This window comes from Malus sylvestris, chromosome 15, assembly GCF_916048215.2.
Source record: "Malus sylvestris chromosome 15, drMalSylv7.2, whole genome shotgun sequence".
NCBI lineage: Eukaryota > Viridiplantae > Streptophyta > Magnoliopsida > Rosales > Rosaceae > Malus > Malus sylvestris.
In genome coordinates this window covers 9,574,969-9,599,952 of record NC_062274.1, presented here as the reverse complement: position 1 = coordinate 9,599,952, position 24,984 = coordinate 9,574,969, and the positions used below count along the sequence as shown (strand labels likewise).

The 24,984-nt window shown below is 40.4% G+C and overlaps 2 protein-coding genes and 1 pseudogene across 3 annotated transcripts; 1 reads left to right on the top strand and 2 right to left on the bottom strand.

The window, feature by feature from the left end:
• The first annotated feature begins 2,780 nt into the window (after nucleotides 1-2,780).
• LOC126602577 (probable methyltransferase PMT10) lies at nucleotides 2,781-21,128 on the top strand. 2 transcript variants are annotated; one of them, XM_050269476.1, is made up of 10 exons: nucleotides 2,781-3,666; nucleotides 4,326-4,475; nucleotides 4,558-4,828; nucleotides 5,087-5,197; nucleotides 5,406-5,565; nucleotides 6,115-6,372; nucleotides 6,487-6,609; nucleotides 6,848-6,893; nucleotides 20,620-20,651; nucleotides 20,759-21,128. In XM_050269476.1, the coding sequence occupies exons 1-10, from the start codon at nucleotides 3,040-3,042 to the stop codon at nucleotides 20,955-20,957; spliced, it is 1,977 nt and encodes a 658-aa protein (XP_050125433.1). In that variant the 5' UTR covers nucleotides 2,781-3,039; the 3' UTR covers nucleotides 20,958-21,128. The 2 variants fall into 2 exon arrangements, with proteins under 2 accessions (XP_050125433.1, XP_050125432.1); XM_050269475.1 differs by lacking the exons at nucleotides 20,620-20,651; nucleotides 20,759-21,128 and adding an exon at nucleotides 7,033-7,403 and having other exon boundaries at nucleotides 2,784-3,666; nucleotides 6,848-6,925.
• Nucleotides 8,845-19,843, bottom strand: LOC126602579 (BTB/POZ domain-containing protein At4g08455-like; annotated as a pseudogene).
• A 475-nt stretch (nucleotides 21,129-21,603) lies between the features above and the next one.
• Nucleotides 21,604-24,977, bottom strand: LOC126602578 (BTB/POZ domain-containing protein At4g08455-like). Its single transcript, XM_050269477.1, has 3 exons — nucleotides 24,542-24,977; nucleotides 24,038-24,145; nucleotides 21,604-23,108 (listed from the first exon to the last, which is right to left on the bottom strand). Exons 1-3 carry the CDS (start codon nucleotides 24,686-24,688, stop codon nucleotides 22,542-22,544), a joined length of 822 nt encoding a protein of 273 aa, XP_050125434.1. The 5' UTR covers nucleotides 24,689-24,977; the 3' UTR covers nucleotides 21,604-22,541.
• Between the last annotated feature and the right edge of the window lie 7 nt (nucleotides 24,978-24,984).

Genomic DNA, 24,984 nt, shown 5'->3' with positions numbered 1-24,984 from the left:
ATATCGTACAATTCAACCAATTATTTCTAAGGGAGTTTTAACGAAAAGTTCACGGTACTGTTCATTTTAATGAAAAACCACATTTTTACACTAAAAAGTCAAACCTGGTACTATTCACTTTACCCTTTATTTTGTCCTTATCATTAAAACTCAAAGTTTTCAAACCCTTTTCATTAGTTTTCCTTTATTTCTAATCAGGAAAATAAGGGGTCAATCCATATTTTTCTATAGAAAACACAAGTTACAGTGTTACACAATGTTCTTTCATGGCAGTAATTGGGATCATCTTGTACTAAAAGCATTTATAAAGGAAAATAGACTAGAGAAAGACCGAGCCGATTAGTCAGGTAAATGTGTCTACCGTCTTGCACTTAAGTTAGGATTCATTTTTTCCTAAAGTAGAGAAAATTAAAAATTCCGTCTTATAAAAAAAAAACTGGAGAGAATGTATGCATGAATTGCGATTACATAAATATGCTCATAAAGTTCGTGATACATGAGGTGTGAGAAAGAATATTGAGGTATGCCACTTCACATATTTTAGGAAATGGGAGAATAAGAGTTCAATTTTTGTCGTGAATGTGAGAAGGTAAGTTCTACATTACTAAAATTATAACTCTCCACACAACGTTGAAAGTGATGATGTGTTGCGTAAACAAACTATCATATGATTACAATAAATAATGTCTAAGTAATTTGGGTGGTAACTGGTAAAACTGTTTGATACTTGCCTGAAGAACTGTATAATTGTATAACTGTGTTACCCTTTGGTGGTTGCTTTTGTGCCGTGGGGGTGGTGCTGGTGCCCGTGGCAGTGGAATTAGGGCCTGGTGGTGACAAAAATTTGACATTGGGTTTATGAGATGGGCCGAAGTATTGATCTCTTTTTAGCTAGGCCTTAGCTCTTACAATTGGATCCAAGGGGATTCTCCTCTATGGTCAATTCACTGGCATTTACATTTTCACTACTTATGTTTCGCAAACAAAATAATCGTAGCGTACTAACTAGCTAAGAGCGTTGTATGACTCCTTACATATATAAAGTTATTTATCTTTACACATATATTACAATATCTCATTTAAATTATAAAATAAAAGTTTTTGTACACATACTACATGTAATAAAGAATGATTCTTAAAGAGCCACATATTTTACTTTAGTTAAAGTATATAATGATGATGTAAGTCAGTACTCCAGTATGGTGATATTTCTCTTCACTTGGATGTGAAAGGTTTTAGGTTCAAATATCGTGGATGGCGAATTTGATATCAAATTAGGCTGCCTGTTATTTGGCTTAGCCAAACTTCCCTCATTTTAGTGTAAAAATATCGATGTACTAAAAAAAAAAAGTATACATAATGATGATTTCTTTGAGTGTTTATCTAAATTGTGATGCAAATTAATTTGGCTTGACTTGAATTTGTTTTAACAGATTAAAGTATAAAATATCCGAATATTTTAAAAGAAAACTAATGAAAAAGAGTTTGAAAACTTTGAATTTTAACGATAAAGACAAAATAAAGGGTAAAGTGAATAATACAAGGATTGACTTTTTAGTGTAAAAATGTGGTTTTTCGTTAAAATGAATAGTACCAGGAGATTTTCGTTAAAGTTCCCATATTTTAAAGACACTCACAGGTGAGCATGTAGTCATTTCTTTTACTTCAAAAAATAAAAAATAAAATAAAATAAAACCGTTATAAAAAAATTTAAGAAAAATTGACAAAAAATCCAAAATAACTTTAGTTTTAATGAAAAATGATAAATAAATGTGTAGTGAATAGTACCAAGGAAATGTAAAAATGTAATTTTTCGTTAAAAGTAAACAGTGCCGGAAGTGTTTTATTAAAATTCTTAAAAATTTATAACAACGTTTTTTTGTGCAAAATTTTATAACAACCTTTGATAAAAAAAATAAAGCAACTAATGGATTAATAGTTATTTGAATTTTGATAAATATTTTATTTTTTTAAGCATAGGAGAAATGAATAAGTAGTTAATAGCTACGACCTCCGGAAAAGAATGAGATTGGGGCATCATTATGAAAAAAGACAATTTGGATTTCCAATTAATTGCAACAGTTAGAAAAAGTACACAAACAAATTAATCTTTAAATCCCCACCAATCTTCATCCAATTATCCAACGACCACTAAAAGAAAAAAAAGAAAAAAAGAAAAAAAAAGAAAAAAAAAAGAAGAAAAAACAGTCAAAGAACACAAAAGACAAAGCAATGTGAATATAATCCAATGAGTGAGACAACTGCATGAATTCCACGTGGCACAAACCCCGGTATAAACAAATTATATGTTGTGTGTATGCTACTATTGAGTGTCACGTTCTAATAATATTATAGATAACTGAAGAAACGTTAGTTTGATCTACTAATTGATTCTTTGATCTAGTATGGTTAACTTTTTCGACAATGATTGTCTACCCCTTTTACTTTTTATGCTTTCTTGTTTTGTGTAGTCACGGTTAAGTTACGTTAACATTTTATATTTTTTTTTATAAAAATAATAAGATAAAAATAAATAGTAATATAAAATGTTGACGCGGCTTAACCGTGACCACATAAACAGGATAACAAGTAAAGGCACAGAAAATGAAAGAGCAGACAATCTTTATCCTAACTTTTTATTAACCTTCCTCCTTTTGTTGTAATTTAAAACCTTTTATTTTGGTTGAAATTTTTAACCGACCTAGTCAAAAAGGCGTTTACTCTGCATTATAATAAACTCAGAGATTACTACTCTCACAGAATTTTATTCTTCAAGGCTCCAAGCAGACAAAATTTTATAATTCATTGCTCCAATCTTCTTAATAATATAATTCTCCCCAACGTTTAAGTACGTCTTAAGCGAAGCTCTTCACTTTGCATCACAAGTTGCAAACCCGATCGCATTCATTTCATTTTCCATTTAATTTTTAATTTAATGAAATTATTAAATTTCCATTGACGTCCATCCTCTGTTTTTCCCTTCAAGAATTTCCTCCTCCTTCCATCATTTTCCCGAGAAAATCGAATTCATATCCGATCATGAAGGCCCTCGCGGCCACCGCCACCGACATCCTAAAGACCCCGACTTTCATCAAAATTACAGCCATTGCCCTCCTCTCCGTCTCCCTCTTCCTACTTGCCAACCACTACTCTGTTGCCTATCCTTCCCTCCCCTTCTTCTCCTCCACCGCCACGTCTTCCGGCCCGCAGACTCCGTCTCTCGCGTCTCCTCCGCCGGAATCGCATCCTCCGAATCCTCCGGCAGCTCCTTCACCTCCTCCGCCGTCACCGCCGCCTCCGCCGCCGCCGGAGGTTGAGAGGATGGGGATAGTCGACGAGAACGGCGCGATGTCGGAGGAGTTCAAGGTCGGGGAGTTCGACCCGAGTTTGATCGAGGATTTGAGGAACGTGAGTGGAGGAGAGGAGAAACTGGAGGACGGTGGTGGTGTTAGGGTTAGGGTTGGGAAGTATAAGGCGTGCAATGAGCGCATGACGGATTATATACCGTGTTTGGACAATGTGAAGGAGATTAAGAGGTGGAATTCGAGTGAGAGGGGGGAAAAGTACGAGAGGCATTGTCCTGGGCAGGGCAAGGAGTTGAATTGCGTGGTGCCGAGGCCGAAAGGCTATCAGACTCGAATACCGTGGCCTCAGAGCCGAGATAAGGTAATTTGGATTCGAAAATGTGCAAAAGTTTGATTTCGGTTTTTGGTAATGTTTCTTGCTTTGTTTGAAATTTGAATGGATTTAAGTGTTGCTGTTGCATTTCATTTGGTTATGTGAGTGAAAATACAGCAATTGATTTCAACTGTTAATTTGCAATTGTAAACGACAAAGGGAAGAAGTGTACGTGTAAATTTTAGTAGGGTTTAATTCTTGCACTCATGATATACAAATGTGGATGAGATGAAATGGATTGTTGGGATTCGCTCCGGAAATTTGGACGAAAGACTTTGAGGAGTGATGATGGCAATGTGCCGTTCACTTTTCGCTTCTCTTTTAGAAACAAATGAGAAGTAATGAACTAATAGTTCTGATTTCATTCTGTTTTCATTGGATTTTGATTCCAAGTAATCTGTTTTTTTTTTTCGTTTTTTTTTTTAAGCTGTATATGCACATGTTAACTGAACTTGTAATTCCTGTAGAGAAAGATAAATTCTGGCATTGAAATGACTTGAATATTTGTGCATTGACTTGCATCTTCCTCCAGAACTGAAGACAAAATTCCATCATTCTGTAGCTCTTCATGTGCAACATATTACTCTTTCACCTGGTTTGGTTAAGAATGAGTGTTCTTTTTGGCTAACATGAGGATATGATTACAGGTGTGGTTCAGTAATGTACCCCATACTCGACTAGTTGATGATAAAGGTGGTCAGAATTGGATACGGGTAGAAAAAGATAAATTTGTTTTTCCAGGAGGTGGAACGCAGTTCATTCATGGGGCGGATGAATACTTGAATCAGATTTCTGATGTTAGTTTCTTGCACAAGTCTCATTTAGTATTTGCATCTGTTTACATGATATTCATTACCGCCTCTCTAATTGAATGCGCAGATGGTTGCTGACATTGGATTTGGTCACAAAACTCGAGTTGCCTTAGATATTGGTTGTGGAGTTGCGAGTTTTGGTGCCTTTTTGATGCAGCGGAATGTGACCACTCTGTCAATAGCACCAAAAGATGTTCATGAGAATCAGATACAGTTTGCATTAGAGCGTGGTGTACCTGCAATGGTGGCAGTATTTGCTACTCACCGCTTGTTGTATCCAAGCCAGGCTTTTGACTTGATCCATTGTTCAAGATGTAGAATTAATTGGACCCGAGATGGTAATCCTTTTCTCTTTCATGGATATTTAATGGCATAATCCTTGATCTTGAAACGTTTAACATAAGCTAAAGGTTCATTATGATCCAGTCTTACTGATTTAGGGGTCTTTCTAAATTGCGTATCAGTCACCACTTGCTAGTTGTTTCTATGCTTTTCTATCTGATATGGAATGGAATATATATGTAATGCATTTGATACTGGTTCACAAAAGCTCTTTGACTCAAAGAATCCTTTGTTCTTTTGATTATGTGATGAAGATGGAATTTTGCTTCTCGAGGCTGACAGGTTGCTAAGAGCAGGAGGATACTTTGTTTGGGCAGCACAGCCCGTTTATAAACATGAAGATGCCCTACAAGAACAATGGAAAGGTAGCTCATTATGTAATATATATTCTAGGTTCATACCTACTTACTATATCTATGCACATTGAAAGCTTGAGCGAAATTTTTCTATTATATATATTGTTCTTTTTCATTTGCATCAGTTCATCTTCTCTCCCATTTGACAAGAAAGTAGAATTATTAAGTTTTTGCTGTTTGAGCTCTCAAACTAATGTTTGTTTTTACCGATTAACAGAAATGGAGAACCTGACTACTCGCATTTGTTGGGAGCTTGTAAGTAAGAAAGGATATATTGCTATATGGCGGAAGCCTTTGAACAATAGCTGTTATCTTAGTCGTGATGCTGGTGTGCAGCCTCCATTATGTGATACAAATGACGATCCAGATAATGTCTGGTAAGTCCTACTTCAAGGTTCACTTTGGTTTGGTAGAATTCTTCAAATGTCAATCCATATACCTAGTTCAATACATTTTGTCAAAAATGTGTTATGTTGTTCAGGTGGACCTTTATCCCGACTCTTGTAGAATTCGTAATGATAATCTAACATATTTCCTGAGGGGCAATGCAAACCTTATCTCGTGTCTTGAGGCATTAAGAGAGAGAGAGAGTTGATCAAATTTGCTCAAACCAAAAGGCTTTTGCTATATATGATAAAGGTTGTGGAAGGAAAGATGTGAAAACCTGGTGATTAATCTAATTCGATTGAGTTTCTCATCTAAAGTTAACACTTTGAATATAATGGCCCCTTCCACGTACACTTAGCTAATAAATTTAACAAAAACCTTGTAGTAGTGGTTCTTCTAGTCTCATTATTGGGTATACTCTATGGCCTATTCAAATTTGATATCTCACAAAAAGATCACAAGCCCTACCTAGCTGCTGAGTAATAAATAAAGTATATGTATGTTATAACCACAGTAACCCTTAGTTATACTTTTTGCAGGAATGTTAGTTTAAAGGCATGCATCAGTCGATTACCTGAGAATGGTTTTGGAGCAAATGTTAGCATGTGGCCTGCACGCCTTCAAGATCCACCAGAAAGGCTCCAGAGCATAAAGCTAGATGCCTACATATCGAGAAAGGAAATCTTTAGGGCAGAGGCAAAGTACTGGCATGAAATATTATCTGGTTATATCGGCGCTTACCATTGGAGAGAGTTAAACTTTAGAAACATTTTGGACATGAGGGCTGGATATGGAGGGTATATGTTCAAATAATTGTTTCTACCTTTCCATTACATAGACCTTAAAGCTTTCTATTTCAGTGGTCTTTCGAATCCAGAAAGAAACAGTAAAAATTGTTTTGGCCTTGGCAGGTTTGCAGCAGGATTGATTGATCACCAGATGGATTGCTGGGTTATGAACGTTGTTCCTGTTTCTGGGTTCAATACTTTGCCAGTCATATATGATCGCGGACTTATTGGAGTTATGCATGACTGGTATGGGAAACACACCTGCTTTCTGTTTTTAACTCTCTTTTCTTGGATTTTATACCATATTTTCACATAAAACTTGGTTTTACGGTGTGGTTGCCTCTACACTAGCCACAATTTTTCTCTGAACGCCCCTTTTGGGTCTCTTTTTAGTGTGATATTAATTTATGCAAACGATGTTATGCTTTATTTGTTTACTAATTCCTTCGGACATGGTCATGATGCTCAAATTTATGTTTCTAAGGTGTGAACCGTTTGACACTTATCCGAGAACATACGATTTGATACATGTAGCCGGTCTCTTCTCTATTGAGAAAACGAGGTATAAATTTGTGCTGTAGTTTTAGCCTATTGTATTTGTTTGTTTGCCCGCCTTCATGCGGTGCAGAGTAGATATATTTTCTATTAACCTGCTTGTGTTGGGAACAGGTGTAATATTTCAACCATCATGCTCGAGATGGATCGAATGCTGAGGCCTGGCGGACGCGTTTACATACGTGACTCAGTATCTGTAATTGCTGAGCTTCAAGAAATCGCGAGCGCCGTTGGATGGGTGCCTGCGCTACATGACACTGGAGAAGGACCCCATGCAAGCTGGAAGATCTTAATTGGCGACAAGCGGTTTTGATCGGATTCGGGTGCAAACAAGTCGATGTATTTTTTTGTAAAAGGATGGAAATCTACCTGAAATCGCACCATTGAAGAGAAGGCACTGCAACTAACTTATTGCCATTGTTTTACGCTGTGTAATTTGTAAGATTAGAAAGAACAAATAAACAATCTCGCACCTTTTTTTTTAACTTGTTGCCCATGACATGCATAAATATACATAGAAAGGAAGAGTAGCTTCAGTGTTTCGATTACGATAAAGTATTACGGCCGTCTAGTTAGGCAGCAAAATATCTACCGCCGGCGAAGGGGCGGGGCTGTGCGGTTCCCGGATCTAGTCATCAGTCAGGCATCTCTGTAGTCTGATGCAGTAGTATCAACGTCCCAGTAAGAAGGATTACGATATGCTGCAGTATGAACCTGTTTGGAAAAACAAGTTTCGTTGATTTTGATGACGAGGTGGGGATCCTTCTCCACCAAATCGACGTGCTCCAACTGATTACTTAAAGTTAGGAGTAGGGGTGGGTTCGGTTTAAATCGGTTCGGTTTTTTGCCAAAACCGAAATTTCGGTTCGGTTCGGTTCTTTTTTTTCGGTTCGGTTTCGGTTCGGTTTTGGTTTTTTGTTTTTTGTTTTTTTCAAAAAATGAAAAACATTGAAATTTTAAATTTTAACATATCCAACACAATCATAACATAAGCATTCTAACTGGAATCAAAGACAATGAAAATAAACATTTAAAGTTGAACTAAAATCATCAATCAAGTCTTCCAAAGTCCAAACTAACAACCTCACAACACAAAAATCGTACAAATGACTTAGAAAAGTTAAATTATATGATGTTGTTCAAAGATCAGGGTTGTTTGCTTGTAACTGCATGTTGACAACTTCATTAGTAAAAGTAATACGTGGGTGGATTTATTTAGTGTGTATTGGATTTTTTTCCATCACAAATTACCCAAGTAATCTACCCGAAATAAATGTTTATGGATTATGTTACATGTTATATGAGAGTAGATTTGGAAAAGAAAGCTGGGGTAGAAGTACACAGTGCTATAGAGATGGATGTAGGTATTTCAGGAGGAGGTTTGGTTCCGGAACCTTATATGGGGGAGAAATAATAGGTTAGGGTTTAGAGTTTTTATAGGCATTTTTTTAATATTTTGAGCTTAAAGTTTGGCAACACATTGGGTTTAGCACATTTTAACTTACAAATTAGGTTTAAAAAATAATACCCAAAACAAATAATTAAATAAAAAAATTAATTTAATTAATTCGGTTAGGTTCGGTTTCTAGATCACTAAAACCGAACCGAACCAAAAGAATTCGGTTCGGTTCGGTTTTCGGTTTTTTGAACCCACCCCTAGTTAGGAGTTTGGTTTTCGAAACATTATCGACATCCGAATTTTAATCATGGATTTTTTTTCTTAAGAAAAAAAATTACGGCCACTTTTTTTTTTTTTTTTTAACAAACTATATTATTTCTATAAGGGGTGGGGAAACGGGATAAACCTCACAATGGACTAGTAATAAAGTGATTTAAATTCGTTTTTGGTGAGAATCGAATCTAAGATCTCTTACTTACCAATAAAATGAAATACCACTAAATCATAATATTAAATGGTAAATGGTAAATTACGGCCATCTTAAAAAATAAAAAATATGACCATCTAGTTTTTTTTTTCTTTTCTTTTTCTGATAAATAGTAAATTTCATTATCAATCCAAACAAGTACAACAAAGACTCAAATAAGTAAAGCACAATAAAAGGAAAAAAAAAATGGGGCACAAACATAAAGAAACGGCTCAAGCCCAACCTTGGAGCCCAGCACACATAAACAAACCACACAGAAAAACCTCCTGAAGCTGCAGACAGCCACCAGAAATCCACACAACGATCCACCTCCCTCCACGATCAACAGGGATCACACCATGAAAACACGTGAAATTGTGAAGAAAGAGGCCGCATCATCCTCCATGAACCAGCACCAGGACCGCCACCACGAGACCAATGAAGCACGCAGGAGTGAACCTTTACATCGCTGACAAGGGCGAGCAGCGGGAAGGACCAACAAGAGTGGTGGTGCCAAAGCCCTATACATCCGCGACAAATCGCGGTAAACAGAGCTGTTATTCGCTCGGACTTGAGGATAGAGATGATTGAGCCAAAAGAAGATGATGGAGGGGGATAGGAAGTGGGAAACGGGTGACTGGGAAAAGGGCTCAGAATGATTACAAGGGCAAAACTAGCGAAGGAAGGAAGAGACGCAAGACCGCAAGGAAGGGGAGGGAAAATTGCAGGCTTCAGGAAAGCCTAGACAAAGCTGAAAACAAACTAACCACAAAATTAACAATTTACACGGCAAAACCATGGGTCGGCGCCGACGCAGATCGATGACCACGAAACCTCTCAAAAAGACTTTCACCGGGGGAAAGAAAAGCTCTCAGAGGGGAGAGAACCCGGGACCACAAAATAATACGGCCGTGTACTTAGGCAGCAAAAGGGCAACCGGGGGGGAGGGCTGGGGAGGAGGATTCTCTCCCCTCCTCCTCGTCTCTCTCCTCTTTTATTTAAACATTTTGTTTTGAATATTTTATAAATAAAAAAAAAGATTAAAAGAAAAGTGTGAGAGGATGAGAGGGAAGGGAAGCGGATAGAAATAAGAGAAGAGAAAATCCGACTCCAAGACCTCGGCTGTATGGTTACTAAAAGTCAAAATAAATGGAAGGAACCTGTTTTTTTTTTTTTTTTTTTTTTTTTTCGGGTAACTCAGTATTAACCTGTTTGGAGAGATGAGTTTCGTAGATTTTGATGACGAGTTGGGGATCATTCTCCACCAAATTGACGTACTCCAACTGGGTAGTGAGCTTTCCATGTTTTCTGTGATCACTTCCAAGGCCGCGTCCATGATGTCCTCCGCGTTATGGCGGTGGGCAAAGGCGTAGGTCGTAAGGGCATTGTCCCAGTTGAGCTTGGACACCAAGAATTTCTGGCAATAGTTCTTGAGATGCTGCACTTGGTATTTTTCAGCTAGTATTAGGAGGTCACATGCCAAGTTCTGGTTAAGGCATGTCTCAGCAGTGTAGAGGTAGTTGACAAAAGCTTGTAGGGCATCGTAGCGCGTATCGGCAATCTTAACGGTACCACTCCGACTTTCTTCCATCTCTTCATTCTCAAGCATGGCTTTGAACACCGGAGAGCGGTTCACCTGATTCGTTGATCGATTAGAACCGTTTAGTTTTTAAATTCTCTTTCAAAGATTATCCACACGAAAAACCGGCTAAATCTGAAATTGTTTAGCCATTTCTACACCTAAGAGCACCTCCTAACAAAATAGCCATAGCTACTTCAGTCACTTTTACCAAAATCTTTCCAAAACACGTAAACAAACCACCAACAACAACAACAACAACAAAGCCTTTTCTCACTAAGTGGGGTCGGCTATATGAATCCTAGAACGCCATTGCGCTCGGTTTTGTGTCATGTCCTCCGTTAGATCCAAGTAATCAAGTCTTTTCTTAGGGTCTCTTCCAAAGTTTTCCTAGGTCTTCCTCTACCCCTTCGGCCCTGAACTTCTGTCCCGTAGTCACATTTTCGAACAGGAGCGTCAGTAGGCCTTCTTTGCACATGTCCAAACCACCGGAACCGATTTTCTCTCATATTTCCTTCAATTTTGGCTACTCCTACTTTACCTTGGATATCCTCATTCCCAATCTTATCCTTTCTCGTGTGCCCATACATCCCACGAAGCATCCTCATCTCCGCTACACCCATTTTGTGTACGTGTTGATGCTTCACCGCCCAACATTCTGTGCCATACAACATCGTTGGCCTTATTGCCGTCCTATAAAATTTTCCCTTGAGCTTCAGTGGCCTACGACGATCACACAACACGCCGGATACACTCTTACACTTCATCCATCCAGCTTGTATTCTATGGTTGAGATCTCCATCTAATTCTCCGTTCTCTTGCAAGATAGATCCTAGGTAGCGAAAACGGTCACTTTTTGTGATCTTCGCCATATTGCTCCGGTCATTAGTGTGGATAAGTATATAAATGGATAGAGATAGGAAAGCAAACACAAGATGTACGTGGTTCACCCAGATTGGCTACGTCCACGGAATAGAGGAGTTCTCATTAATTGTGAAAGGTTTACACAAGTACATAGGTTCAAACTCTCCTTTAGGGAGTACAAGTGAATGATTTAGTACAAAGGACATTAGGAAATATTGTGGGAGAATGATCTCGTAACCACGAAACTTCTAAGTACCGGAGTGTGGTATCGTCTTGACTTTCCTTATCTGTCTCATAGGTAGATGTGGAATCTTCTCTGGAAGTACTCTTCCTCCATCCAGGGGTGGTATCTGTAACTGGTGGAGATGCACAAGGTAATGTATCAATGTCACTTGAAGCTTACTTGTAGTTTCAGGCTTGGTCAAGCGCGATACAAACCATGTAGTAGGAGTCCCCCAAGTCGCCGAGCTAGGGGATCTGCTGAAAGAGATAACAGACAAGGTAAGCAATCAGAGCTCCGGCTGATTGTTCACATTCTCCCTATCTTGCAGGCAGCATGAAGGATAAAGAGAAGAAAAATGAGAAGAGATGATATGGGATACTTTTGCTTTTGAAGAAGTAACTTTCCACAGGCTTATTCTTGAACTGGGCTGGAGGGTTTTCTGGTTTCCTCCAAAGTATAAGGCCGACTGAAGAATTTGAGGGTCAAAACAAGTCCATCAAATCTAGAGTACGTTCGACCCTGCTGATATGGGATACTTTTGCTTTTGACAGAGTAGTGGATGTATCGGCACGTGTGCTGTTACGCTTGTCTCCACATGCTTCCTTGTATCCTTCTCACTTGCCCTATCTGTTCCTCAGGCAGATGCGGTATCTTCCCTGGAAGCATAAGATGTTGAAGATGAGTACTCGAGAGCAATGCCAGGGTAGGGGGTTCCAGGCAGTCAGTTCCTGGCTGGAAGCTTGATTCCAAGTGCTAACTGATTGCTCTCTTTCTCCTTGTCTTGCAGGTAAGAACAAGGCCAAAGGAAAAGACAGGGAAAAAGCATGATATGGGATACTCTTGCTTTTAACCCTGATGATATGAGATATTCTTGCTCTAGTATAGCTTGTTTACAGAGGTATTATCGGGGGGAAAGAAAGCTGAATATTTCGAAAGGCTTCGTTGGGAGTGCCCTCTCAGATAAGAGGAAGGGTTGAGCATTTTTACAGGTCTGCCTGTCCGTTGGGGATGGGGGTCGACATATATAGGAGTCTCCCTAACATCAAGTAATAATGCTATTCCTTTACCCTGCTTGGTCATAGCACGGTAGTGGGAGCTGCCAGCTTCACAAGTTTTAACTCTGTCAGAGCACTTTGAAAAAGTGGTCAGTGGTATCTGGAAAGCTGATGTTGCGTGTGAAGATTACAGACAAGCTTTATCCAAGGAGATCCGGCTCTTGAAGTTGGGAAAGTGGTGCCTCTTCGGTTTTCGAACAAACAATCATGTCGGGGATCTGGCTCTCGAGATTCGGAGAACGATGCCTCTTCGATTTTTGAGAAAGCAATCATGCTGGGGGTGTGGCTCTCGAGATTCGGAGAGCGGTGTCTTCGATTTTTGAGAAAGTAATCATGTTGGGAGTCTGGCTCTCGAGATTCGGAGGGCGGTGCCTCTTCGATTTTGGAGCAAGCAATCTTGTTGGGAGTGTTTTCTCGAATATGAGTAAAGGTTGGGCATGTTTGCTAGTCTACCTTGCCACGAAGCACAGAGGTTGACACACTGGGACTTTCCAATTATCCAGCAGTGGTACTGTTCCTTTACCCTCTCTTCGATTTTTGAGAAAGTAATCATGTTAGGAGTCTGGCTCTCGAGATTCGGAGGGCGATGCCTCTTTGATTTTGGAGCAAGCAATCTTGTTAGGGGTGTTTTCTCGAATGTGAGTAAAGGTTGGGCATGTTTGCTAGTCTACCTTGCCACGAAGCACAGAGGTTGACACACATGGACTTTCAAATTATCCAGCAGTGGTACTGTTCCTTTACCCTCTCTTCGATTTTTGAGAAAGTAATCATGTTGGGAGTCTGGCTCTCGAGATTCGGAGGGCGATGCCTCTTCGATTTTGGGGCAAGCAATCTTGTTGGGAGTGTTTTCTCGAATGTGAGTAAAGGTTGGGCATGTTTGCTAGTCTACCTTGCCATGAAGCACAGAGGTTGACACACCGAGACTTTCCAATTATCCAGCAGTGGTATTGTTCCTTTACCCTTGTGGGTAATAATATGGTAGCTAAGCCTTCAAAATTTATGTGTCTAAACTTTGTTAGTGTTGTTTCTTTGTTATTCTTTTACCCTTCTTGGTCAGAGCGATGTAGTGAGAGTTGCAAGCTTCACGTGTCTCGACTTTGTCAGAGAACTTTGGCAAAGTTATATGTGGTACCCATGAGCTACTGTTGCGTGTGGGAAGTGGGTGATTGAACAGTACGATTCATGTGCTTTCTACTTCGCCAGAAATCTTCGACAGAGTGCCCATAATTTCCGTAAAGCTGAGTGTGCATGTGACAGGTGCTGACAAGGTTGGAAAAGTAGTCTCAACTTTGTCAGAGAACTTTGGCAAAGTTATATGTGGTACCCATGAGCTACTGTTGCGTGTGGGAAGTGGATGATTGAACAGTACGATTCATGTGCTTTCTACTTCGCCAGAAATCTTCGACAGAATGCGCATAATTTCCGCAAAGCTGAATGTGCGTGTGACAGGTGCTGACAAGGCTGGAAAAGTTGGTGCCTCTTCGATTTCTGAGATCGGCCCTCGTGGTCTCTGAGCAGCCCAGCTTTTGAGAAAGCAAACCTCTTCGATTTCTGAGATCGGCCCTCGTGGTCTATGGGCAGCCCAGCTTTTGAGAAAGCAAACCTCTTCGATTTCTGAGATCGACCTTCGTGGTCTTTGAGCAGCCCAGCTTTTGAGAAAGCAAACGCTTCTTCGATTTCTGAGATCGACCCTCGTGGTCTCTGAGCAACCCAGCTTTTGAGAAAGCAAACGCCTCTTCGATTTCTGAAGCTTAGTCGAGTGCAGATTTTTATAGAGGCTGACATTAAGTTCCAAAGCACACTTGAATATCCACCAGTAGAAGCTCCATTCTTGCACTTCTAAGATCTTGATTTGTCCGACCTCTTCTCTCTTCTACACCTTTGAAAATGTCTGGCCCCTCCGACCGTCGTTTTGACTTGAACCTTGTTGAAGAGGCAGCCTCGCCTTCTCCAGACAACATATGGCGCCCATCCTTCGTCTCCCCTACTGGTCCTCTTACCGTTGGGGATTCCGTGATGAAGAATGATATGACCGCTGCGGTAGTGGCCAGGAACCTTCTCACTCCCAAAGATAACAGACTACTTTCCAAACGGTCTGATGAGTTGGCTGTTAAGGATTCTCTGGCTCTTAGTGTTCAGTGTGCAGGTTCTGTGTCTAATATGGCCCAACGCCTATTTGCTCGAACCCGCCAAGTTGAATCATTGGCGGCTGAAGTGATGAGTCTCAAACAGGAGATTAGAGGGCTCAAGCATGAGAATAAACAGTTGCACCGGCTCGCACATGACTATGCTACAAACATGAAGAGGAAGCTTGACCAGATGAAGGAATCTGATGGTCAGGTTTTACTTGATCATCAAAGATTTGTGGGTTTGTTCCAAAGGCATTTATTGCCTTCGTCTTCTGGGGCTGTGCCGCGTAATGAAGCTCCAAATGATCAACCTCTGATGCCTCCTCCTTCTAGGGTTCTGCCCAGTACTGAGGCTCCGAATGATCCCCTTCCGGTGCCTTCTCTTTCTGGGGCTCTACCGACTGCCGAGACTTCTCCTAAGCAACCTTTGTGAAGGCTCCCTCTTGTTTGTTTATTTTGACTTAAGTATATGTACATATTTGTAATTTATCGGGGATATCAATAAATAAGCTTTCCTTCATTTCAACGTATTGTGTTAAATCACCAAAGCCTTCTTCGCTAAGTTCTTTGAATTTTCTTTTGTTGAAGCTTGTATGTTGGAGCTTTGTGAGTGGAGCATGTAGGTTGAGGTAGTGTTCCCTTAATTTCCCGAGCGAGGACAACTTCTCGGTTGGAGACTTGGAAAATCCAAGTCACTGAGTGGGATCGGCTATATGAATCTTAGAACGCCATTGTGTTCTGTCCTGTGTCATGTCCTCCGTTAGATCCAAGTACTCTAAGTCTTTTCTTAGGGTCTCTCTCAAAGTTTTCCTGGGTCTTCCTCTACCCCTTCGGCCCTGAACCTCTGTCCCATAGTCGCATCTTCTAATCGGAGCGTCAGTAAGCCTTCTTTGCACATGTCCAAACCACCGTAACCGATTTTCTCTCATCTTTCCTTCAATTTCGGCTACTCCTACTTTACCCCGAATATCCTCATTCCTAATCTTATCCTTTCTCGTGTGCCCACACATCCAACGAAGCATCCTCATCTCCGCTACACCCATTTTGTGTACGTGTTGATGCTTCACCGCCCAACATTCTGTGCCATACAGCATCGCCGGCCTTATTGCCGTCCTATAAAATTTTCCCTTGAGCTTCAGTGGCATACGGCGGTCACACAACACGCCGGATGCACTCTTCCACTTCATCCATCCAGCTTGTATTCTATGGTTGAGATCTCCATCTAATTCTCCGTTCTTTTGCAAGATAGATCCTAGGTAACGAAAACGGTCGCTCTTTGGTATTTCTTGATCTCCGATTCTCACCCCTAACTCGTTTTGGCCTCCATTTGCACTGAACTTGCACTCCATATATTCTGTCTTTGATCGGCTTAGGCGAAGACCTTTAGATTCCAACACTTCTCTCCAAAGGTTAAGCTTTGCATTTACCCCTTCTTGAGTTTCATCTATCAACACTATATCGTCTGCGAAAAGCATACACCAAGGAATATCATCTTGAATATGTCCTGTTAACTCATCCATTACCAACGCAAAAAGGTAAGGACTTAAGGATGAGCCTTGATGTAATCCTACAGTTATGGGAAAGCTTTCGGTTTGTCCTTCATGAGTTCTTACGGCAGTCTTTGCTCCTTCATACATATCTTGTATAGCTTGGATATATGCTACTCGTACTCCTTTCTTCTCTAAAATCCTCCAAAGAATGTCTCTTGGGACCCTATCATACGCTTTTTCCAAATCTATAAAGACCATGTGTAAATCCTTTTTCCCATCTCTATATCTTTCCATCAATCTTCGTAAGAGATAGATTGCCTCCATGGTTGAGCGCCCTGGCATGAACCCGAATTGGTTGTCCGAAACCCATGTCTCTTGCCTCAATCTATGCTCAATGACTCTCTCCCAGAGCTTCATTGTATGACTCATTAGCTTAATACCCCTATAGTTCATGCAATTTTGTACATCGCCCTTATTCTTGTAGATAGGCACCAAAGTGCTCGTTCGCCACTCATTTGGAATCTTCTTCGTTTTCAAAATCCTATTGAAAAGGTCAGTGAGCCATGTTATACCTGTCTCTCCCAAAACTTTCCACACTTCGATTGGTATATCGTCTGGGCCTACTGCTTTTCTATGCTTCATCTTCTTCAAAGCTACAACCACTTCTTCCTTCCGGATTCTACGATAAAAAGAGTAGTTTCTACACTCTTCTGAGTTACTCAACTCCCTTAAAGAAGCACTCCTTTCATGTCCTTCATTGAAAAGATTATGAAAATAACCTTTCCATCTGTCTTTAACCGCGTTCTCTGTAGCAAGAACCTTTCCATCCTCATCCTTGATGCACCTCACTTGGTTTAGGTCTCTTGTCTTCTTTTCCCTTGCTCTAGCTAGTTTATAGATATCCAACTCTCCTTCTTTGGTATCTAGTCGTTTATACATATCGTCATAAGCCGCTAACTTAGCTTCTCTCACAGCTTTCTTCGCCTCTTGCTTCGCTTTTCTATACCTTTCACCATTTTCATCGGTCCTATCCTTGTATAAGGCTTTACAACATTCCTTCTTAGCCTTCACCTTTGTTTGTACCTCCTCATTCCACCACCAAGATTCCTTTTGGTGTGGGGCAAAGCCCTTGGACTCTCCTAATACCTCTTTTGCTACTTTTCGGATACAACTAGCCATGGAATCCCACATTTGGTTAGCTTCCCCCTCTCTATCCCACACACACTGGGTGATTATTTTCTCTTTGAAAATAGCTTGTTTTTCTTCTTTTAGATTCCACCATCTAGTCCTTGGGCACTTCCAAGTCTTGTTCTTTTTTCTCACTCTTTTGATATGTACATCCATCACCAACAAGCGATGTTGATTAGCCACGCTCTCTCCTGGTATAACTTTGCAATCCTTACAAGTTATACGATCCCTTTTCCTCATTAGAAGAAAATCTATTTGTGTTTTTGACGACCCACTCTTGTAGGTGATCACATGTTCTTCCCGCTTCTTAAAGAAGGTGTTGGCTAAGAAGAGATCATATGCCATTGCAAAATCCAAGATAGCTTCCCCATCCTTGTTTCTCTCCCCAAAACCATGGCCACCATGAAAACCTCCATAGTTGCCTGTCTCCCTGCCCACGTGTCCATTTAAATCTCCTCCTATAAATAACTTCTCCGTCTGAGCAATTCCTTGCACCAAGTCTCCAAGGTCTTCCCAAAATTTCTCCTTCGAACTCGTATCCAACCCTACTTGAGGTGCGTACGCACTAATCACATTGATAAGTTCTTGTCCTATTACAATCTTGATTGCCATGATTCTATCTCCTACCCTCTTGACATCTACAACATCTTGTGTCAAGGTCTTGTCCACGATGAGGCCAACACCGTTTCTCGTTCTATTTGTGCCCGAATACCATAGTTTAAACCCTGAGTTTTCTAGATCCTTTGCCTTACGCCCAACCCACTTAGTTTCTTGTAGGCACATAATATTTATCCTTCTCCTCACCATAACTTCTACTACTTCCATAGATTTTCCCGTCAAGGTTCCTATATTCCACGTTCCTAAACGCATTTTGCTCTCTTGAACTCTACCCTTCTGTCCTAGCTTCTTCACCCTTCCTCGTCTAATAGGATCAAAGTACTTTTTTTGTGTGTCCCGTGTAAAGTTGATAGGAGCATATGCTCCCAAACAACTTTGAGTGGAGTCGTTCGAAAAGAAGTTTCTATAGCCCCCTTGCTCATTTAACACTGCATCCGGGTGCCGATGGAGATACAGCGACCCTTGCTCACTTATCACTGTGCTCGGGCCACACAGCGCGCCACTTACGGGTGACGCCCTAGCTTTAGCGCGATTTCGTTCTGGATTCATTTTCATAAGGATTCGACGTGATCATGGAGTGCCGGCTGTCGACTACCTGACGCCCTCCCCCTCCTCCTTTATCCGGGCTTGGGACCGGCAATGTAAGATAAACTTACACGGCGGAGTTACGTAAACAAACCACCAATAAGCCAAATTAGTTTTGTGACATTAGCTAGTCCAAGTGAGTGCTTCTAAATTAAATGTTTTAACCTAACGTGGTTAAAAACGCTTTTGATTGTGAGAACACTTTTAGCAGTCTTAAACATGGTGAGAATGTCTTAAAAGTGCTTTATGACAATAAAAAACACTCCTAAATGTGTTGGGTATGAAAACTCTCAAGTGACTTCCACTTTTCCCATGAACTTTAACGGTAGCCAATTACCTCCTTGAATTTTTATAATTGGCCAATTTTCCCCTAATTTTCCCCCTGAATTTTAACTTTAGTTGATTACCTCCCTAAAATTTTATAAATAGCAAATTTCTCCCCTAGTGTTAGATTTTAAAAAATTTCATCATGTTTTCATCCATTCAAATTTTCATTTTTTTTTGCTCCCGTATAGTTGTCACGTGTTGTATACGTGATCAAAATGGATGAAAAATTGGATGATTTTTTTTTAATCTAGCGTCTAGGATAAAATTAGCTATTTATAAAAGTTCAGGTGTGATAATTGGCTAAAATTAAAGTTTAAAGGAGAAATTGACTAATTATAAAAAGTAGGTTAATCGGTAAAAATTAAATTTCAAAGGAAAAATTGACAACTCTATACAAATTGGGGAGTAAATTGACAAATATGCCTTTTGTAAAAGCAACTTGTCCAAGGGATTGCTTTTTCTAGAAAACACTTGAAAATTTAAGAGAAACACTAGTTTTAGCAAAAGCACTTATGAGCCTAAGTGCTTTCTAGAAAAGCACCAGCAAACGTCCCTTAAACATGTTTATATCTTCATTCAGTAAAGCAGCATAAGGTTGGCAAAATGATACTAACCAGAACGGCCTTATGAGCTGAACGGCCAGCGGAGGCTCAGAAGAGCAGTTGTCACAGTCCAAGGCAATCAGAACGACGTCGGAGAAGGAAGCTGCCAGGGACGTAGTAGTAGAAGTGGTCGGCGACGGCGAGCACAACTTAAGAAATTCAATCTTATCCTTGATGGGTAGCACCCCTTGCAGTACATGCCGACGCCATGTCCGCCGGAACTACCTTCGCAAGATATGCAGAAGAACCGTTCCCTTTGCATTCTTCCGAGTGGGTGATCAAACATGAATTGTGATCCTCAACTCCACTATATTGACCAAAAGACAAAAGTAGACTCTCTACTAGTACTAGTCTTGCCACTTCAATCATTGTGCACCTTGTGGAAAGTTTTAAGAATGAGGTTGTGGGCCTGTCCTAGCTAATGGCATTGAGGGAGCATCACTGGTACTACGGTATAATAATATTTCTTTTGGTATGGTTTGTTTGATAATTAATCATGACTGACCGATTATGTTGCGTATGCCGGATTCATATCCAATGTGACTCATTGCATCAACAGAAAAAAGAAAGTTCAAAAGAGAGAGAAGCCAATGAAAACACAGCGAGAAAGGCAGATGCCATGGGCCTTGGAGGTTAAGTAAAGTGATGCCACCCACGCCAAAATGCACCATGTGCTACCACAAACAGTTTACCACTTGATATTTGTATCTTCACTAGCTAGTTCATCTACTTAATTATACAAAGAAAAGAGAAGACCAATTTGAAACTCGTATGATCATATCTTCACAGAAGTATCCTAGATTAAGGTCGGGATAACGCGAACCTATGTCTTCATGGAAGAATCCTTCTGGGCAGCAGTATTCACCTGTTTGGAGAGATAAGCTTCTTAGATTTCGACTACAAGTCGTGGATCTTTCTCCACTAGCTCCACGTACTCCTCCCGGGTAGTAAGCTTGTCCATGTTGTCTGTGATCAATGTCAATGCGGAGTCAATGATATGCTTCGCATTGTGCTGGTGCGCAAAGGTGTAGCTCAAAACGGAATTTTCCCAGTTCAGTTTTGACACCAAGAACTTCTCGCAATGGACCTTGAGATGCTGCACTTGGTATTTTTCAGCCAGTACTAGGAGGTGACACGCCGTTTGACACTTATCCGAGAACATACGATTTGATACAGGCAGCCGGTCTCTTCTCTATTGAGAAAACGAGGTGTAAATTTGTGCTTTAGTTTTAGCCTATTGTGTTTGTTTGTTTGTCTGCCTACATGCGGTGCAGAGTAGATATATTTTCAATTAACCTGCTTGTGTTGGGAACAGGTGTAATATTTCAACCATCAAGCTCGAGATGGATCGAATACTGAGGCCTGGCAGACGCGTTTACATACGTGACTCGGTATCTGTAATTGCTGAGCTTCAAGAAATCACGAGCGCCGTTGGATGGGTGCCTGCGCTACATGACACCGGAGAAGGACCCCATGCAAGCTGGAAGATCTTAATCGGCGACAAGCGTTTTTGATCGGATTCGGGTGCAAACAAGTCGATGTATTTTTCTGTAAAAGGGTGGAAATCTACCTGAAATCGCACCATTGAAGAGAAGGCACTGCAACTAACTTATTGCCATTGTTTTATGCTGTGTAATTTGTAAGATTAGCAAGAACAAATAAACAATCTCGCTTCTTTTTTTTAACTTATTGCCCATGACCTGCATAAATATACATAGAAATGAAGAGTAGCTTCAGTGTTTCGATTACGATAAAGTATTACGGCCGTCTAGTTAGGCAGCAAAATATCTACCGGCGGTGAAGGGGCGGGGCTGTGTGGTTCCCGGATCTAGTCATCAGTGGAGGCTTCTCTGTAGTCTGATGCAGCAGTAGTATCAACGTCCCAGTAAGAAGGATTACGATATGCTGCAGTATGAACCTGTTTGGAGAGACAAGTTTCGTTGATTTTGATGACGAGGTGGGGATCTTTCTCCACCAAATCGACGTACTCCAACTGATTTCTTAAAGTTTAGGAATTGAGTTTTCAAAACATTATTGACATCCAAATTTTAATCATGGATTTTTCAAATTACGGCCATCTTTTTTTTAATTTTTTTTTTTTGAACAAACTATATTATCTATAGTAAAGGAGTGGAGAAGTGAGTTAATACCTCATAATGGGCTAACAATAATATGGTTCAAATTCGCCTTTGACGAGATTTCTCATTTACAAGTAAAGAGAAATATCATTAGACCATAATAATAATGACAAATTACAGTTATCTTAAAAAAAAAAAAATACAGCCATCTAGTTTTTTTATTTTTTATTTTTCTTTCCTGATAAAAGGTAAGTTTCATTACCAATCAAAATAAGTACAACAAAGGCCCAAACAAGTAAAGCACCAAAAAAAAAAAAAAAAAAAAAAAAAAAAAAATGGGGCACAAACACATAAAGAAAATGGCTCAAGCCCAACCTTGGAGACCAGCACACAAACAAACCACACAAAAAGACCTCCTAAACTGCAGATGGCCACCAGAAAATCCGCACAACGGTCCGCCTCCCTCCATGATAAAAAAGGATCACACCATGAAGAAACCTGAAATTGTGAAGAAAGAGGCCGCATCATATTCCATGGACCAGCACGAGACCAACAAGGCACGCCGGAGTAGACCTTAACATCACCGGCAAGGGTGAACAACTGAAAAGTCCAACAGGGGCCAACAAGGGTGGTCGTGTGATCCCCGAGCCAAAGCTCTACACACCCTCCCATAAATTCGCGACAAATCGCGGCAAACAGAGGCGGTATTCGTTAAGACTTGAGGATAAAGCTGATGGAGCCAAAAGAGGAGATGATGGAGGGGATGGGAAGGGAGGAAACGGGCGATTGGAGAAATGGGCTCAGAATGGTGAGAACAAAGGCAAAACCAGAAAAGGAAGGAAGAGATTGTGAAGGTTGCAGGGAAGGGGAAGGGAAATTGTAGGCTTAGGAGAAGCTAGACAAAGCTGAAAACAAAAACTAACCACAAAAGCAAATTAGACAGCAAAACCATGGGCCGGCGCCGACGTAAATCGATGAGAATGAAACCTCTCACAAAGACTTTCACAGGGGAAAGAAAAGCTAATACCTGTCGCTCCACTCTCCCCCACTCACACTCACATTCCCACTCCCTCCCCCGTCGCTCGACCCTCCCCCAATCCCACTCCCACTCGAAGAATCTCTGCGGACTGATGGATTCCTACGTGCTGCAGTGTTAACCTGTTTGGAGAGATAAGTTTCGTAGATTTTGATGACGAGTTGGGGATCTTTCTCCACCAAATTGACGTACTCCAACTGGGTAGTGAGCTTGTCCATGTTGTCTGTGATCACTTCCAAGGCCGCGTCCATGATGTCCTCCGCGTTATGGCAGCAAGCGAAGGTGTAGGTCGTAAGCGCATTGTCCCAGTTGAGCTTGGACACCAAGAATTTCTGGCAGTAGTGCTTGAGATGCTGCACTTGGTATTTTTCAGCCAGTATTAGGAGGTCACATGCCAAGTTCTGGTCAAGGCATGTCTCAGCAGAGTAGAGGTAGTTGACAAAAGCTTGTAGGGCATCGTAGCGCACATCGGCAATCTTAACGGTACCACTCCGACTTTCTTCCATCTCTTCATTCTCAAGCATGGCTCTGAACACCGGAGAGCGGTTCACCTGATTCGTTGATCGAATAGAACCGTTCAGTTTTTAAATTCTCTTTCAAAGATTATCCACACGAAAAACCGGCTAAATCTGAAATTGTTTAGTGCTTCTAAATGTTTTTACCTAACTTAGTTAAAAACGTTTTTGATTGTAAGAACACTTTTAGCAATCTTAAAAATGCTGATAATGCTTTAAAAGTGCTTTACGACAATAAAAACTCCTAATTGCGTTGGGTATGAAAACTCTCAAGTGTTTCAATTTTTTCTTGAATTTTAATTTTAGACAAGTGAGATTCTAATTTTCCCCTCAACTTTAATTGTAGCCTATTACCTCCTTAAACTTTTATAATTGACCAATGTTCCCCTAATTTTCCTCCTAAATTTTAACTTGTAGTTGATTACCTCTCTAAAATCTTATAAATAGCCAATTTCTTCTCTAGCGTTATATTTAAAAAAATTTCATCATGTTTTCATCCATTCAATTTTTCATTCTTTTTGCTTCCGTATAGTTGTCAAGTGTTGTCTGTATGATCAAAATGAATGGAAAATTGGATAAAATTTTTTAAAATCTAGTGTCAAGGATAAAATTGACTGTTTATAAAAGTTTAGCGGTGATAATTGGCTAAAATTAGAGTTCAAAGGGAAAATTGTCTAATTATAAAAATTCAGAAGGTTAATCGGCTTAAATTAAATTTCAAAGATAAAATTGGCAACTCTAGACAAGTTGGGGGGTAAATTGACAAATATGCCCTTTGGAAAAGCAACTTGTCCAAGTAATTGCTTTTTTTCTAGAAAACACTTGAAAATTTAAGAGAAACACTAGTTTTATTAAAAGCACTTATGAGCCTAAGTGCTTTCTAGAAAAGCAGCAGCAAACGTCCCTTAGACATGCTTATATCTTCATTCAGTAAAACAGCATAAGGTTGGCAAAATGATACTAACCAGAACGGCCTTATGAGCCTGAACGGGCAGCGGAGGCTCAGAAGAGCAGTTGTCACAGTCCAAGGCAATCAGAACGACGTCGGAGAAGGAAGCTGCCAGGGACGTAGTCAATGGCGGATCCAGGAAATAATATTAAGGGGGTCAGTAAGAATAGCGCGTAGCGCGCAAATTTTTTTATACCAGAAATAGCATGCATATTGCCATTTCATCGAGTTTTTGTAGGCTTGAAGTCATTTGAAAATGCATACTACAGACATGTTAATGTATGCAAGGGGCAATTCCCAAGATATTCACGAACATTTATCAGGTTTTGGTAGGTCTGAAGTCGGTTGGAGGGCAAGTATGAAGCCAACTTTAATCTTCAAAATGGCAACACTCAAGGTATTCATGGACATTCACCGAAGTTCGGTGGGTCAACACCTAAGGTATCTATGGAGGTTCATCGAAATTCGGGGGGTCAGCTGACCCCTCATGCCCCTTAATGGATCCGCCAGTGGACGTAGTAGTAGAAGTGGTCGGCGACGGCGAGCACAACTTGAGAAATTCAATCTTATCCTTGAGCTCCATGTAGCACCCCTTGCAGTACATGCCGACGCCATGTCCGCCGGAACTACCTTCGCAGGATTTGCAAATGAACCGTTGCCTTCGCATTCTTCCGAGTGGATGATCAAACACGAATGCGAACCTCAACTCCACTATATTGACCAAAAGACAAAAGTAGACTCTCTACTAGTACTAGTCTTGCCACTTCAATTATTGTGCAACTTGTGGAAAGTTTTAAGAATGAGGTTGTGGGCCCGTCCTAGCTAATGGCATTGAGGAAATGTCACTACTACTACGGTATAATAATATTTCTTTTGGTATGGTTTGTTTGATAATTAATCATGACTAGCCGATTGTGTTGCGTATGCCGGTTTCGTATCCAATGTGACCCATTGCATCAACAA